Source organism: Sebastes umbrosus, chromosome 16 (genome assembly GCF_015220745.1).
Source record: "Sebastes umbrosus isolate fSebUmb1 chromosome 16, fSebUmb1.pri, whole genome shotgun sequence".
Lineage (NCBI taxonomy): Eukaryota > Metazoa > Chordata > Actinopteri > Perciformes > Sebastidae > Sebastes > Sebastes umbrosus.
The window spans coordinates 9,165,219-9,182,262 of NC_051284.1; the positions used below are offsets into that span (position 1 = coordinate 9,165,219).

At 40.4% G+C, this 17,044-nt stretch overlaps 1 protein-coding gene across 1 annotated transcript; it reads right to left on the reverse strand.

The window, feature by feature from the left end:
* Window positions 1-1,271: 1,271 nt before the first annotated feature.
* On the reverse strand, window positions 1,272-17,044 carry metap1 (methionyl aminopeptidase 1). The gene is made up of 11 exons (XM_037746145.1): window positions 16,873-17,044; window positions 14,392-14,443; window positions 14,058-14,167; window positions 12,801-12,861; window positions 8,064-8,155; window positions 7,886-7,969; window positions 6,674-6,812; window positions 5,737-5,868; window positions 5,093-5,236; window positions 4,932-4,997; window positions 1,272-3,678 (listed from the first exon to the last, which is right to left on the reverse strand). The coding sequence occupies exons 1-11, from the start codon at window positions 16,987-16,989 to the stop codon at window positions 3,512-3,514; spliced, it is 1,164 nt and encodes a 387-aa protein (XP_037602073.1). The 5' UTR covers window positions 16,990-17,044; the 3' UTR covers window positions 1,272-3,511.

Sequence of the window (17,044 nt, forward strand, 5' to 3'; positions counted from 1 at the left end):
CGCCCAGACTTTTCCAGCCGGTTCCAGTGATTGTAGCCAGGTGAAGGCCTCGTTATGGTCCGCTCAAACTTTTATTTTGGGAGATGCGGTAACATTTTGTGTCATGGAAATAAATGAGTAAAGCTCCCCTACATGTTATTTTTTAAAATACATGAGAGAAAAAAACATAATGAAAAGATCAGATTATATAAATGAATACATTATTTCTCCCCCTCCAACGCAAAAAAAAGGGAAAATTGCACTCATCTGCAAAACTTTGTTTGTGCTGTAAATATCATTACCGCAATATCTTTCGTGAATCGGACCTTGCAACGGGGCAGATAGCGGTTGTGAATGATGCGCAATTCATAGTGCTATATCAGCGGCCGCAATCCATTCTTTGTGAATTCGCCCCACAAACTGGTAATATCTATTATATCAAGTCGAAATGGCTGCCATAAAAAAAAAGACTTCCCAAGTTTGCACCATTGTCCATTGATGTGCTACAGTATGGTGGTCCAGATTTATAATGTCACAACAGTTTATGGAGTATTTACTTTCTGCTGAATCACAGCTGTTTGCATTGAAACTACCCACCAACCTCTGTCCATGGCATGCCTTATCTTGTGTTAGTCACTGTAGACTAAATACTGAATAGGCAAAAATTTTGAATGAAGGCATATTTATGGGCCTCTACTAGAACCATGTATGTTTATGGGACCAGAGAACCTCGTGTAAGGGGCTCCACCCACTCCCATTTGAGAGAGTTGGGAGCAGGTGTGCGGAGCCACACATTTGGAGCTGATCTCCTCATCAGGGGAGAATTAATGACAGTGAGCAGAGTTCATTTGATGTGGCACATGCTGTGAGTGAGGAGCTCTCAGTCTCTTCTCCTCTAGATCTCCCAGGTGAACCTTTGTTATATGATGGAGCTAGACTTTCTGTTGTTTTTGTGAGACTTTAAAGGGGAAATTAATACCCTGTTGACCGTAAAGCTGACTCTGTCTTTGATTGCTGCACTTCCACTATTTTCCCTGTCCTCCGCCCAGTCCTGTTACACGTCATTGTAACTTTATGAAGTTTAAGGTTTACAGATATATTCACACTAGTGTAGCTTGAAGTAAACTAATAACGTTAATATTTCAAATGCAGTTTAGGCCACCATTGTATTCCACTAAGTTTAAAAAAGCATTAAGGCTCACTCAGGTACACAGATAAACATTTCTAGTAATAAAAGCCTGGTGAATTAAGATCAACAAACTATCCAAGGACAAACTGGGCCCACACAGAGCTACAGAAGAGTCATTTATTACTCCATTAGAAGAAATACAAAGATGGCAGAGAAACTGTGATCACATTAGTCCTCTGAAAATAGAAAGAATGAATGCTGCTCACGCCAGGCAAATCCCCAACACGTGAAGGTAAATGGTGACTGTCGAGATGAGAGGAAACATCATGAGATATCCGGCGTGTTTTAAATTCCTAGATTCACACATTAAGGCTCAATTTGCTACACCAGGGCTATCTGAAAACACGAGACGCCAGAAGAGTATTCCTCGAAGCAGGATTAACAAGCTCGACACCTGAACGACTTTGTGCTCAATGTCGTCGTTCTCGTTCTGGAGATTTATGTAGATGCTCTGTGTGTTGCGTCACAATTCTCCTAGCAACCATGGGCTGATTACTGGAAAACTGTGTGTGTGCACTAATATTAGCCACATTCAGGATATAACAATTGAGTGCTTCTGCTGGATGCGTCACCAGTTAAATAAGACAGTGATAGTTGACCTGGTGCTGTGATTAGCTAACCAACAGGCTGGCATGAAGCAATACATCATTATTATTCTTCTTTCATAACCAGTACAGAAATTAGTTCAAACATTTTGGAAAGTTTGCTTTCTTGCTAAGAGTTAGATGATAATTTCAAATACAACTCTCATATCTGCCCATTAAATATGAAGCTACACCTAAGAAGAGGTTAGCTAAACTCAGCCTAGTTTAGAATAAAGACTGGAAACGGGGGTGATTTTCTCATCTAACCAGACTGTGTATAAAAATGGACGACATGACAGCTCCCCAAAAGTGAAGCCAAAACATCTTAATTGCCCCCTGGTGGCTGGTTGCAGTATAGCTCACAGAGATGGTTTCTTTCATTATAGGTAGTTCTTATCACTCTGATGAATGCTCAAGCATTTTTCTGGTTTTAATTAAGTAATGATGCTATAAAAAAGGGGGTGTGACGTCATGATTGACAGCTGTAATTCTCTCTAGCTGACAAGCTGCGGCTCGCTATTGGTTCCTGTGGGTGTATGGGCGGGACTTCGATAGTGCGGCTCCACTGCCCGATCACTACTGCGCAGGCTAGAGTTGTTCCGATACCGACACCACTATGGGAAATGCGTCCGATGCTGCCCAAAGTTCGGGATCGAGTACCGGCGAGTACGCCAGTCTACGCACCGATCTGATACTATAATTTATTAACCCTGAAAAAATCTACTTGTTTAACCGGGAATCAATTTTTCTTTGCCGCTAACAATATATATATATATTTTTTTTAATCACGCTGTTATCGGATCAGTAGCCAGTATCAGTCGATACCACAAGTTATTGGTGTCGAGAAGGAAATCTCAAGATGGCCAATATTTTAGCTTCACTTTTGTACAGTGGGAGGAAGTGGAGAAGTGTCGTTCATCTTTATAAAACAGTCTATGCATCTAACTCTGGCCAAGAAAGCGACTAAGTGTATTTCCTAAAATATCAACCTTTAAATATGTCTACTGTTAAACTCTGCTTCTGTTTCATAAGTGCTGACAGAGGGTTGATTTTTGTTGGCTGAAATCTAAATTAAGGTTTTCAAACCTAGTTTTATTTATTTATTTTCTATATCTAAGATAAGTTGCTAGTTGTTGATATGTTGTGATACTTGTTGACCCAGTTTCCAGGAAGCCTCCTCTGTCCTCTAGTATTGCGGATTCTTTTCATTCCATCTCTGGGAAATTCATATGAAGTCTGATTTAAGTTAAACAGAGGTTGAGAGAAAAGAAGTGAAGCATGGCGTACTAGCCCTGAGCACCACACACACACACCACAGACAACAACTAGCCAGCCAGTAAGAACTCATGACCCAGAGGTCAACACAAGACCTGATGTCAAGCCAGACCACTAAGCAAAACCAAATCTCATAAATACGTTCATATTTTCGTTCAGAGGATACAGTTTTCACTAATAAAGCGATCCACGTTTGATATAAGACACATTCAAGTACTTCCATTTAATTTGAGGAACCGATATTTAATTCAAAGAACAATGAGAGCCACAGTTAAACTGAGCTCTAGGAGTGGTGCCTCTTGTTTCAGATTCGTGTGCGTGTGTTTTTGTGTGTGTGTGTGTGTGTGTGTGTGTGTGTGTGTGTGTGTGTGTGTGTGTTTGCGTGAGTGTGTGAGTGTGTGTGTGTGTGAGTGAGTGTGAGGCCCAGAGGTGCTGGGTGTCTTGTGTCTGGAAAAGTCCAGTCCTTGGTGCGTTCAAGTCCAGCCTACACTTGGTTAAGGAAATGAGCGCGGCCGTTGTCCTCCAGGCGGCGGGTGAGGATCTCGCAGCCGGTCTCCGTCACCAGCAGGGTGTGTTCGAACTGGGCCGAGCGCTTCCCGTCTCTGGTCACCGCCGTCCAGCCGTCGGGCCACGTCTCGTCTTGCCAGCCACCTGAGACATGACATGACACACACAGCATCAATTAAACAGAGTTGTAGAAACAAACACTTCCAAGTCTGGCGCTGACTCACTGGATACCTGTCAGGTGTAGAGTGCTTTTTAAGATTTTAATGAGCCGTTTTAAGGCATGACTGGGTCCTGCTTTATTACACATCAGCCAGTTAACAGCCTCGAATCCTCATTCTTGAGTCGAGGTTTGAGTGTAAAAGTAATCAAGTTGGAGGATGGTGGTGGCGCGAGATATCCAAATGGCTTGTGGCACTGTATTTCATCTAAAAAAATATATCCCAAATATGTTTTATTGTGCTGGATCAGACCACTGTAAAAAGTAATTTTGTTTGTTTTATGCTGTCGTGACTCTGTTATTTTGTTTGAGAGGTTTGCTTTTCTTTTCTTTTATGTGGTTGTTTGTTCATCTTTTGTTGCTGTAGTTTTCATGCAACACTTTTTCTAGTACATTTCTTTTTTATAAAAAACGAAAAATCAATAAAAATATTGTTTGAATAAAAATACATTTACAAGTAAAGCCTATTCTCTTCAAAATCTACCTAAAGAATAAGAAATAAAATGCAGCGATGCACTGATCTAACTTTTTCTCAAAAATTAGTCAAAACTTAATAATCAAGTATATAATGTATATATAGTATATAAATATAGAACTGAATTGAACAGATCATAGTCATAGTCACCGATACCCGATACAGCTATTTGAGTCAGTATCGGCCGAGACCCGATCCAATATCTGTATCGGTGCATCCCTAATAAAATTACTTAATATTGTTGTATTATTAAATCTTTTACATCACTGTCAAAAAGTGACCAAGTTTTCAATACCACAACTTGGGCATTTCACAAACTTGCTTTAAGACCGTTCGATTTTTTTTGTTGTCCTAAGAAACTTCTGTATCTCCAAATTTGGACCGATAAAGTGTTTTCTTTTATAGGTTGACAACATTCACCTACTTCTAAAGCAAAAAAAAAACATTAACAACCCAAACGAATTATCTGGAAAATGCATTGTGACAAAGCTGGAAACACCTTGCTTATGAAAAGTTGACATTTTGGAGGCACATGTTTTTCACAGGACAGCAATGGTTTAGACTGATATAGTATTATACCCTCTATCCTTGCTTTTTTTGTCTTTTGACTTCAATAGTTGTGTCAATTTATATCAATTCAAATAATTATCTCTATAAGTATCATTATTGTTCACATTATACCTACAAAAAGGTAGTTCCACTCACCTTCACATATCATGGGCTCAATGGTAAACACGTGGCCAGGCTTCATAACTCCAACTGCTTTGTTTTCTGGGAAATGAATGAATATAGAAATCATGTAAGAACATGTATGAAATTCAATATTTAAAACATATATGATGACGGCAGGCGTGCCGACTACTCACTGGCATAATGTGGCACATTGGGAGCGGTGTGGAAAAGTCTATGGATGCCGTGGCCGCAGTAGCTCCGCACCACAGAGAAGCCGTTGGCCTGGGCGTGCTTCTGAATGATGTTACCTAACTCTCTGTAGCGGATGCCAGGCTTAACTGTAAAATGAGGAAACATGAGGGTTATAGGGCTTGGAAAAACTGTGGTTTATAGTTGGACACTGGAATTCTGAGGCCGATATTGATATTTTAGAAATAAATGATGTATTGATAATATTTTCATTTACAAAAAGCCAATTATTACAGAGTTGTTACGTCAATTTTGGCTTAAAAGTTGAGTGAAAGTTCATTCTTGACCTTGAAAACAGGTACACAACAGAAAAATACTGTTTCCAAAGTCAAAACTGAACTTGCTCTGAAATGCTCCATGGTGGACAAACTATGTAATGGCAACACCTTTTTTTTAAATGAATTCAAATGCATCGTCTGCTTTTCTGCACTGCAATTGCTCGTTACTCGACATGCCGAAGCCGAAACATCCATATAATAATGTAGGACTGCACAAAACCCTAAACAACGTGCGGTGATGGTGGGGGTTCCTACAGTCTCCATGGTATGCACACATCCATCAGAAAAAAATGAAAAGCTGGAATTCCTACCGGAGTCGATGGCTTGCATAAGGCATTCATACGTGGTCACAACCAGTTTCTTTGCTTCTTCATCCACCTCGCCGATGTAGAAGGTTTCGTTGAGGTCGCCATGGAAACCGTTGTGGTAGACGGTGATGTCCACTGCGCAAGAGTGAGACGGGTGAATGCATCAGAGCCATTGTGTTACATGACAAACTAGATTCTATTATGTTTAGCACAAAGATTGTTATGAATAACCTGGAAATATAATGATTTGTATTGGCAAAACATGGATATTTATAAAACATCAAACCATTTGCAAGGCCAAACAAAAATGTGTCTTTTTTAAAAAAAGTTGCTGATGGAATTGGAAGTGCTATAGTGGGTAAACTGGGACTTTTCCCACTTAGGGAGAAATATAGAGAGAGCGGCGGATCTGACAAGCAAATCCCCTACTGCTAAAGGTTAATGAAACTATTTGTCTTGTCGGACCACGCAGCGAGAGATGAGTTGTTGGCAAGTGCTCCATCAGACGCTCTGAGGGGAGTGGCGGATGGAAGACATCGCCTTAGCAGAAATATTCATAAAGAGGCTAAAAATGGCCAAACTCCCGCTGACACCATTTCAGGATGCTGGTACAACCATTTGTCAAGGAGGAGGAATCTTTTTTTTTTCCATCCACTCTCTTAAATAAAACATTTCCCTGCATCCAAACTCAGCTGAACTGTTTTCTAGGACTTGGTTTGAAATTGAGAATATGAAGATAGTAGGTTTGTTTCTTAGGGATTTTTACATATAAAGTCACAGAAAGATGTGGAACCGTGACTCTAAACTCATTTATTTTTGGTTAATTCTAACAAATACAAATATATAACAGTAAAGCAATCATAGATATGAGAAAAAACAAGTGTTAGAAGCTGGCGCTAGGGGTCCCAAAATCATGTAATGTGTAGTGCAATGAGCATACCGTTGAGGATATCTCCCTCTTGTAATGGTCTTCTGTCTGGGATGCCATGGCAGATGACTTCATTGACAGATGTGCAGCAGGATTTGGGGAAGTTGTAGTAGTTGAGAGGGGAGGGGTAGCAGTTCCTCGCTATGCAAGCCTGAACAGAAAAAAGCATGTTGGTTACAGAGATGCTAAGACAAGAAAAGGTTGTATGTTATGCAGATGAGTGACCCCTTTCCCCCTCATGTAGCTGCCTTACAGTTTATTGCAGTTGGTAAGGTCTGTATGTGTACACAGCAGAGGTGGAACCAAGTCATTGTTTTGTAAGTCCCAAGTCAAGAAAGGCAAGGCAAAAGTGAGCATGTCTCACATACCACGACACGCGAACGGACGGAAGGACGGACGAACGGACAGACACACGGAATGGTATATACCCCAGACTACGTTGTGGCGGGGGTATAACAAGTCCCGAGTCAAGTCCCTAGTAAAGAAAAACAAGTCTAAAGTCAAGTCCCAAGTCGAGAAAGGCAAGTCCCGAGTCAGGTTTTAAGGCAAGGCTGACAAGTCCCAAGTCAAGTCCCAAGTCATAATGCACTCTTCACCAAATGTAATGCCATTTTAACAACAGTAACTGGCGGCAACTTGCACTCAGTAACGTAACGTTAGTTCTTTATGGTTTTCTCCTACAACTTGATTGGTTGCTGTTGAATTGTTTCAAACAAAGTGGATCTGGGGAATTAAGTGTAAGATAATCAAATGCCGGTCTCAATAATATTCACAAAAAATATAGTCCAGTGTTAAAAAAAAAAAAAAAGAAATACTACTTTTCGGGGATGCAGATTAAACTGCAAAAGATAGAAATTCAGTTTGTTCAGTTAGTTCCCCACGAGTAAGTCCTCTTCCCGGTTGATCGCCTGCATGCACACACTTTTTAATCTTTGGGCTTGGGAGAAGGTGTCAAGTATTTTCAAGTCAAGAGGCTCAAGTCCAAGTGAAGTCAAGAGCCACTGGAAGCAAAAGTCCAAGCCGAGTTGCGAGCCTTTTTTTATTTTGTGAAGTCCAGTCTAAAGTCATCAAATTTGTTCCTCGAGTCTGACTCGAGTCCAAGTCATGTGACACCTCTGGTACACAGTGATTCTACATCACAACGGACAGAGAATCATATTGTGTTTGTGTGAAGGCTTCTTTGGTTAAGAGAGGACTCAACATCCCAGCCTCTATAATACATACCAGATGCACAGCATGGTCGATTTCTTCTGTTGTAACACCAATTTTCACCATCACGGCTGCGATGTCCAGGACTTCTCGTGCCAGCTGTAAATAACATACATATCAAAAACCAAAAATGCATTAAATGGAAAAAAATAATGGCAACATCATGACAAGCAACGACGGTCAATTTAGTTACCTCGCATACTACTCTCATGCTTTCTATGTCCTCGGGACAAAGGGTCTTGATCTGTGACGTCCCCTTCAGAAACTGCTCAGACTCGGATATCCCTGTGTGAAGGAAACGAGGACAGACAACCGGCATCATTCACGCGCCAATGAGCTGACTCAAAATAGGACCTTGCAAAGCAGTCTGTCTTAAGTCTATCAACATCAGCATCGACTTGGGACCATCACAGACAGTTTCACATACTCCTGATTGTTTTCATTTTTTACATCATAAGTGACAAGTTGACAATAAGTAATCTGGTAGTGAGAAGGCACAAGCATCATCGCCCCTTCTTGCAGTTACACAGTAACTGGTGACATTTCAACCAATACCTATGCATTCTGAGTAAGAGTATGTGGATGGATTATATATAAGCCATTGTAACCACCCGTATAATTCACTTTTACCTTCTTCGGTGTCTGACTCCTCGCTGCTTCAACAGAGTACACGATTAATAAAGGAGGGAGGAGATTTTGTTTTCACTGATGAATCAACAAACATCTTTCAAAAAAACAAAATGCACATCTGTAGCCAAAACTACGCTCTCTTCTATGTAGGCTACATCTACACTCAGCATAAGCCGTGTCTAGAGGGGTCTACTGGGTTCACTAACACAATTTAATTGATCATATTTAGTCAGGGTTTGGTTTTCTTAATATCGCTCAACCATTATTTGTGATTTTAAATCTTTATTGTGATAAAATTTTAACATAAAAAGTAAGATGTATACAGTATAGACCAAATCTGATAAAGGGACTTCAATAATTTCACGTTTTGTTATTTGAATTCTGCATAAATCCCACCCACACAGACAGCAAAGTTCTTTTCTTTTTATTTATTTTATTGAAAAGAGACCATGTACAGTTTAAAACATAAATGCCGACATTTGATGCGCCGTACCAGATTATAGCTTTAAGCTAATTGTCATCTGTAGTCCCTTGGCAGGAAAAAGTAAAAGAATTGCCTTTTTTGTTCTGATTTAGTGTCACAGCGTCGGAACTCATTGCTTGAAGATCGCTCGAGGCATGCGACGTTGACATTGTCTTTTAAATCCCCCCCATCAAAACTCATCTTTAACTTAAGGCCCTTTTTTTTTTTAAATGTTTTATAAATTAAAATGTTCCTTTGTTATGACAGTCTTTCAACATAAATCCCAAGGTAAGAAGCGTCTGGTACTACAGACTACTAGCTGCTCCTGCACAGAGTACACTACTGCTATCAGCACCCGATGCAGAGGCAGATTCTAATAATGACACTCGCACTGTCGACCCTGAGGAACAGAGCAGGACTGTTTCGGTTTTATGGAGGAGAACAGAAGCGCAGGTGTCAGTGCAGCCAGCTTGGCAACACATTAGACTACCTGCAATTTTAACCACACATTAAAACAAGATCGTATTATAATTCTTGGACTGAAAAGCCCCATTCGGACCGTATTTAAATACATGTTGTTCGAGGCACTGGACTCATCAACAATTTGCCTGATCTATAATTTATCAACTCAACAAGATGATTGCTGGATGAACATGAACAGTTGCCTAGCAACACAGACTTTAGACAGGTTTGTATACAAGTCAAACGCAAGCCCTCCTTTTGACCTGCAGAGCCGACAGTGTGTGAGCGTAACAATCAATTACACTTACTTACGCGTCGATACAGCAGCTCAGAAAAAAAAAGAAAGAGTGTGCACGTTATAACGTCTTCATATTGGGACCACTTTCCTTATAGGTTTATCAGAGCTAACAAATCAACCATTTGGTTGTTATTTTAGTTCCAGATTTGATGTCAGCTCAATAACAGTGTGCCGTGTTTAAAAAAAACAAAAACCTGTAACAATTGAGCTTCAGTCCCTGAGAAGGCATCGCAGGAGAATGAGAAAGGAGACTGTAACCATGACTACCTGACTATGGATCTATGCAGTCAGATGACAAGGATGCAGAGGTTGCCATGGTTGCACAATGAATGGCTTTCCCAGAGAAACGGACGTAAATAAGCCAGGTGACAATTATAGGTGTCTGATAATTAACACAAGGGCAGACGGGTCATAAAAACACAGCGTGACAGCGCGCCTGTTTACTCATCCCTGCAATAAATCTGAAACCATTGGGGCTGAGAAATATGAGGGGGAGATATTACTGGGCTGTTTAACAGAGCAGCATCGATTCCAGCTAAAACACTAAAAGGGGAACCGAGGAATTGCATAAAAAGATCAGAAATCAATTCCAAAAAAAAGCCCAATCGAGCAATATTTTTCATCGCAATACTGAATCAAATTAAAACCCAGTGAAATGATACTAGCACGACCAATCCTACTGAGAGTACACGTCACTCTGCAGCTGCATGTCAGCCGCTTGCGCAAACCACACCACAAGTGTGCATATGTATGGACTCATTTGTCTTGTTCTTCATTAAGTTCTCTGTCTTCAGCGTTGCCTACAGGGGTTCAGGACGCTCAGACTGTGGAGCTAACTGTTTGTACAGAGTTCTTTAGCCTACAGCACAAGACATTATCAGCTTATCTGTGTATTCATGCAAAAACATACATAATACGCATGCATGGATGACTGCTTTGTCTATTGTTGTAACAAACTGAGGCAGGCCAGCTTGCTGCTCAGGATGTGCACTCACATATTATCTAATCTGTGCCATCAATGGCCAACTGTTATGTTGAAGTCATCTAAAAAAAATCACTGGGCAGTCTTTACTCAGCCAGTATACAGCAATTAATTTGATTCAGGATCGCACAAAAAATCTCATCTTTCACCAATATAGTGATGATACCATTAGATATATAGGATAAACATGCATTTATATTAGGGCTGTCTATCAATTAAAATATGTAATCGCAATTGATTGCATGATTGTCCATGGTTAATCGTCATTAATAGCAAGTCAATCACACATTTTTTATCTGTTCAAAATGAACATTAAAAGGAGATTTGTTGAGTATTTAATAGTCTTATCAACATGGGAGTGGACAAACTGTATATGATTGCTTTATGCAAATGAATGTATATATTTATTATTGTAACTTAATTAACAACACAAAACAATGACAAATATTGTCCAGAAACCCTCACAGGTATTTAGAATAAACAAAAGATATGCTCAAATCATAACATGGCAAACTTAAGCCAACAACAGCTATCAGTGTGTCAGTGTGCTGACTTGACTATGACTTGCCCAAAAACTGCATGTGATTATCATAAAGTGGGCATGTCTGTAAAGGGGAGACTCCTGGGTACCCATAGAACCCATTTTCATTCACATATCTTGAGGTCAGAGTTCAAGGGACCACTTTGAAAATGGCAATGCCAGTTTTTTCCTCGCCAGAATTTACCTTAAGTTTGTAGCGTTATTTAGCCTCTTTCGCGACAAGCTAGTATGACATGGTTTCAGAGGTTATCTAGTTTCATATGGTACCAGTATCTTCACTCTAGCTTTAAAACTGAGCCCGCTACAACCTAAAAAAATGCAAGTTGCGTTAATGAAATTAGTGGCGAACGAATAATAATAATAATAACGAATTTGCGTTAACGAAACCGTTATTATCGCGCTAACTTTGACAGCCTTAATTTATATATGAGGTTAACAGCAGGGGTGGGTGAAAAAAAATCAAATCACTATTACCATCTTCTATGACTCATAGGATGACTCATAGGATGCTGCTGTGATTGCAGCATCCAGTTGTTCATCCTCAAAGAAGGCATGCATTTGGGGTGAATTATGGATTAAATGACTTAATAATTAGCTTTATAAGACAAAGGTGACGCATTCTGTTAATACCTTGTACCCAGTTTTCGAAATTAACTTTTTGACTCACCGGCCAAGGGGACTGGTAGATGAAAAAATCCACCAGTCAAGCATATTCTTTTACCGGCCAAATTAATGTTTGAAGCAAAATTATTTAGATGTATTGATCATTGGTTAATCATTTCAAGCCTGAATACAACTCAAGAAGTCTTGATCTCAAGTGTACTCTAAATCTCTAAATGTACTCAAGGATCAAATTGAGACTCTCAGCATAGTTTTTTATTACATGACTATTTTGGTATAAACATTTACCCCCCAGTATAGCCAGATAGCCTTCCGAGATTTACTCGCCAAACGGAAAATGTACTCGCATTTTTGCGCTTGGTGGGTGTTGATTTCGGACCCTGCTCGTACTCCATCACCTACACACGTTAGCAGAGCACCGAAACTCCAGCACTAACAAATGAGATCGGCTGACCAACACACACTGCGACACTTTTACAAAACTTCAACCAACTCTGGTAAGATGAAGAAAATAACTTGATCGACAGTCTGTTTCATTTCAAAAGCCCTGCACCTGCACAGTGTTTTAGACAATTGCTTTCCCCGGTACCAACACTGCAGTGTGAATGGCAACTTTTCCAGTGGAATAAGGTAGTGTTGAGTTATTGTAAATACTTTACTTTAAATACTACTTATAGTTATATCAGATTTTTGCATGAATTTAGCGTTTTTACATGACAGAGTGTTTCTCGTGATGCCAGGATGTTAAGGCTATGCCTCTAGGTAAACAATATGTTACACTCAATAGCATTGATTTGGTGTTTTTCCTATATATTTCTAAGAAAAACAAAGCTAAAATTGCAGTTTTAAAGAAGATGCCAAAGTCTCCCAAGTGGACAATGAGCCGATGTGATCGACTGAAACCATATTTCCTTGAGAAAGAAGCATAGTTACCTCTGGGATGATCGGCATAGTCAGGTCTTTGGATGTCACCGGGCACGGGCCTCATGGGAGTCTACACCAGGAGCCAAGAAGAAGACAGAAACGTTATGGAAATCACAGAAATCAGCACATGGATAAGGAAATAACCTGAAGCATGCCATAATTTGTCTTTTTCCCTAATGCTGTCCTCCATTGTTTTTAGGAGGCAATTTAGTGTCACAAAATAGATTTTGTTTTTACACATTCAAAACAATTATACACTGACAGGTATCAGTGTATGACCCTGTTTGGGATTTCTCCATGCTTACTGCACTAAAATGATAAACGACCATAGTTACCGTAGTCGGATATTTACGGAAGTAAGAAAGATATCTGCCAATCATGCGTTTAATCTTGATTAAATATTTAAATCGATTGACAGCCCTGCCTGAAACCAGTCTGAGTTTACTGACATCCTTTCAGCTAACAGATTGCACAACTGTAACCTCGCACGGCAGCTGGATTCTCGCGATGTCACAAGATCACGCGAGAATCACGGGATCAAATGTCTCTGAAAAAAACATCATGTCAGGCTCCAGGTAATGCGTTTGTGTCCAGCTCGCCAAACGGATCAATCGGCGTCCTGTGAGGAGCTACTGCAACTACGGGTGTGGCTTAGGTGTGCGTGAGACCCGGTGAGCCTATAGTGTGAGGCGACACGGAGAGGGTTGACTGTTTGTTCTAAACAACAATGGTGGCTCCTAAAGAGGTTAGCATAGCTGTAATAGCATCAGTTACATCAGAACTGGAGAGTATTTTGTCATTGAAAGAAGAGGAAAGTACGGCACTGAACGTGTAAAGTACAACAGTGTTTTCGCCTTCAGTTTTGCTTTCGTTAGTTTCATTGACAGATGGTTCATCCAATCACCTGCCAAGGATTTTTTTGAAAGTGCCTGCCCTTTTCCAAACAGTTTCCAATAACGGCTTCTCAGATGGCTTTGTTAAAAACAAACCACCTGACAGGGTGAGGTTAGCACAACTGCGTCACAAGGGAGAAGTTGACATTTAAAACATTGCGGTAAAACATTAAAAAAAGGTCAGTTGTTTCGGCTGTTAGTGGTTAATAATCAGGAACATTGTGACAAAAATGAGAACAACCAACTGGGACAAAAAAAGGTGGCATCGCTTACGCATGACTGCACTTGAGTCTTCTTTCCATTTTTCAGTTAATGAATCACACACGGCAAAATATGTGAAATTATAGAGTTTCTGTGAACAGCAAGAACTTACCAGTGGGTAGTGAGGCTGTAGTTTCCCTGTGTAGCGGTAGCCCGGCCATGGGTCTGTGTTGATGTCATTCTCCACACAGTTCTTGGATTCAATCTGGTTCTGGTCCTCCTCTGACAAAACACAACACAAGGTATATCTGAAGCATCTGACACCACCGTGTTAACTCACAGTCGAGAGATATCGTCTGTTCTTGACTTTCAAAACAAGCGCTAATTAAACACCATGTATAGGTTCAATTGTCAGTTTCTAAAACCCACATGCACCTTATTCATATACTGTGAAACAGTCCACCATAGATGTTAACAAAGACCTGACAACGGTCAGAAATACATACTTGCTTTTTTGTGCAGCAACTTGTGAGACACCCAGCTCCCTTTGAAACATTCCTGGAAATGAAAACACAGACAGAACTCTTAAATGGGGATGTACAATGACATGATACAGTGCAAATTGTGCCCAAAGGTACAATTAACTAATGTCTGACAATCACATGCATGGTCACTGATTTGCAACCCATTCAAACCTGACTAAAAAAAACAATGTCACTTGTAACATATATTGCACCGTAAAGTGCCCTAGAGGGTAGAGACGTTCACAACTATGTGTTTGACACAATCACTGGACCATTTACTGCTCATTTCAATGGTGTTTTGTGCCTTATTGGACAGTTAACAGCAGAGAGAGAGAGAAAGAGAGAGACAGGAAATATAGAAAGCAGGGTCAGGTTTCACAGCCAAAAATGCAATCACAGCAAAGATCTGTAGGGTCAAATACCATGGCACTACAAGACCATTTAAACTGCAAGCCAGCCTATAACTATTTATAAAGCTTTGACTCAGAGAACATTGCAGAGCCCTTCTGCAGTTTAATGTGTAATGCATTATTGGCAGAGACTTTTTCCCAATGTAGTGTCTTGCAAGAAAAACATGGCCCCAAAGCTGGATCCACAAACATTTTTACCACTGATAAACTGTCATGTGTGATTCACACGACTTGTTACATATAAGCCCTCATAACATTTTAAGTGAAAGCCAACTGTCAATGGCAATGGGCCAGAAAAAGTCCTGTTCAGCTGAACATCTGTATAAGAAGTGGAGAGTATAGCTTCTGTTAAGCCAAGAATTAGGGTCTATAGTGGTTAAGAAATCCATCCTTAAACTGACAGATTTGTGAGTGGGGTTTGGTCTGGTAGATCCACAAACTTTACCACTGATAAAACTGTCATGTGTGATTCACACGACTTGTTACAAGCCCTCAAAGCATTTAAGTGAAAGCTAATGACAATGGGTCAGAAAAAGTCCTGTTCAGCTGAACATCTGTATAAGAAGAGCTTCTGTTAAGCCAAGAATTAGGGTCAAGTCGTTAAGAAATCCCATCCTTAAATTGACAGATTTGTGAGTGGGGTTTGGTCTGGTAGGAGAGAAATCACCAGAGGTGAGGGTGAAACAACAAATGCTCTGTCACGCAACATTAACTCTGTGGAACTTAACACCCACTACTCATCATTACTTGCAGTCTATTGCATTACTAAAACACCTCCACAATATGCATTATTTCATACAGTTTTACACTGTCAGCAAATAAAGTCCACACTAAAGGTTATAACTATTTATAAAGCTTTGACTCAGAGAACATTGCAGAGCCCTTCTGCAGTTTAATGTGTAATGCATTATTGGCAGAGACTTTTTCCAAATGTAGTGTCTTGCAAGAAAAACATGCCCCAAAGCTGGATCCACAAACATTACCACTGATAAACTGACTTGTTACAAGCCCTCATAGCATTTAAGTGAAAGCCAACTGTAATGACAATGGGTCAGGAAAAAGTCCTGTTCAGCTGAACATCTGTATAAGAAGTAGCTTCTGTTAAGCCAAGAATTAGGGTCTAGTCGTTAAGAAATCCCATCCTTAAATTGACAGATTTGTGAGTGGGGTTTGGTCTGGGAGGAGAGAAAGTACCGGAGGTGAGGGGTGAAACATCGTGACAACAAATGCTTTATAAAGCTTTGACTAAGAGAACATTGCAGAGCCCTTCTGCAGCTAATGTTTAATGCATTATTGGCAGAGACTTTTTCCCAATGTAGTGTCTTGCAAGAAAAACTTGCCCCAAAGCTGGATCTACAAACTTTACCACTGATAAACTGTCATGTGTGATTCACACTGACTTGTTACAAGCCCTCATAGCATTTAAGTGAAAGCCAACTGTAATGCCAATGGGTCAGGAAAAAGTCCTGTTCAGCAGAACATCTGTATAAGAAGTGGAGAGTAGCTTCTGTTAATGCCAAATCCATCCTTAAAGTGACAGATTAGTGAGTGAGGTTTAGTCTGGTAGGAGAGAAATCACCAGAGGTGAGGGTGAAACAACAAATGCTCTGTCACGCAACATTAACTCTGTGGAACTTAACACCTACTACTCATCATCACTTGCAGTCTATTGCATTACTAAAACACCTGCACAATATGCATTATTTCATACAGTTTTACAGCATATGAAGTCCACACTAAAGGCTATTTAGCAGGGACGTAACAGGGACTCACTTGAGCTAATCAGCCACCAGTTAGCTCGCTAAATGGTCTACAGTTTGGATATATAGCATCAGTTCACCATCGATGACTGCATTGTTAATCCTATGCAATCTCTACAACGTTATAGCACAGACAGAAGGCAATCAAACGCGTTATTAGCGATTTACAGAGACACATGTCTACCTAGCTTGCCTAGTTAGCAGCCTCGTGATGACACAGAGAGAGGGCCTATAGGTGTGAGAGGCTGCTGCTGCCGACGCTTTAAACAAACCGGACAAAACGCAGCGAGTACCTGTGAGCAGAAATAGGAGCCTTGAATACCAAGCTTGATACATGTGGGACACTGGAGTTTGGCGTCCTTGCTGCAGCCTTCTGTCTCACACTCCCTTCTAGCCTCGGTGCTCGCCATGCCTCTTCGGTCTGCAGGAGGAGGAGGAGGAAGAGGAGGAGGGGTGGAGTCGCAG

Coding starts and splice junctions, on each gene's coding strand:
- metap1 (XM_037746145.1), bottom strand. CDS start 16,989: ATGGCGAGCACCGAGGCTAGAAGGGAGTGTGAGACAGAAGGCTGCAGC. Junction 14,168..14,391: donor GTTGCTGCACAAAAAAGCAA/GTATGTATTTCT, acceptor GTGTTTTGTCAG/AGGAGGACCAGAACCAGATT. Junction 6,813..7,885: donor TCGACCATGCTGTGCATCTG/GTATGTATTATA, acceptor TTTTCTGTTCAG/GCTTGCATAGCGAGGAACTG.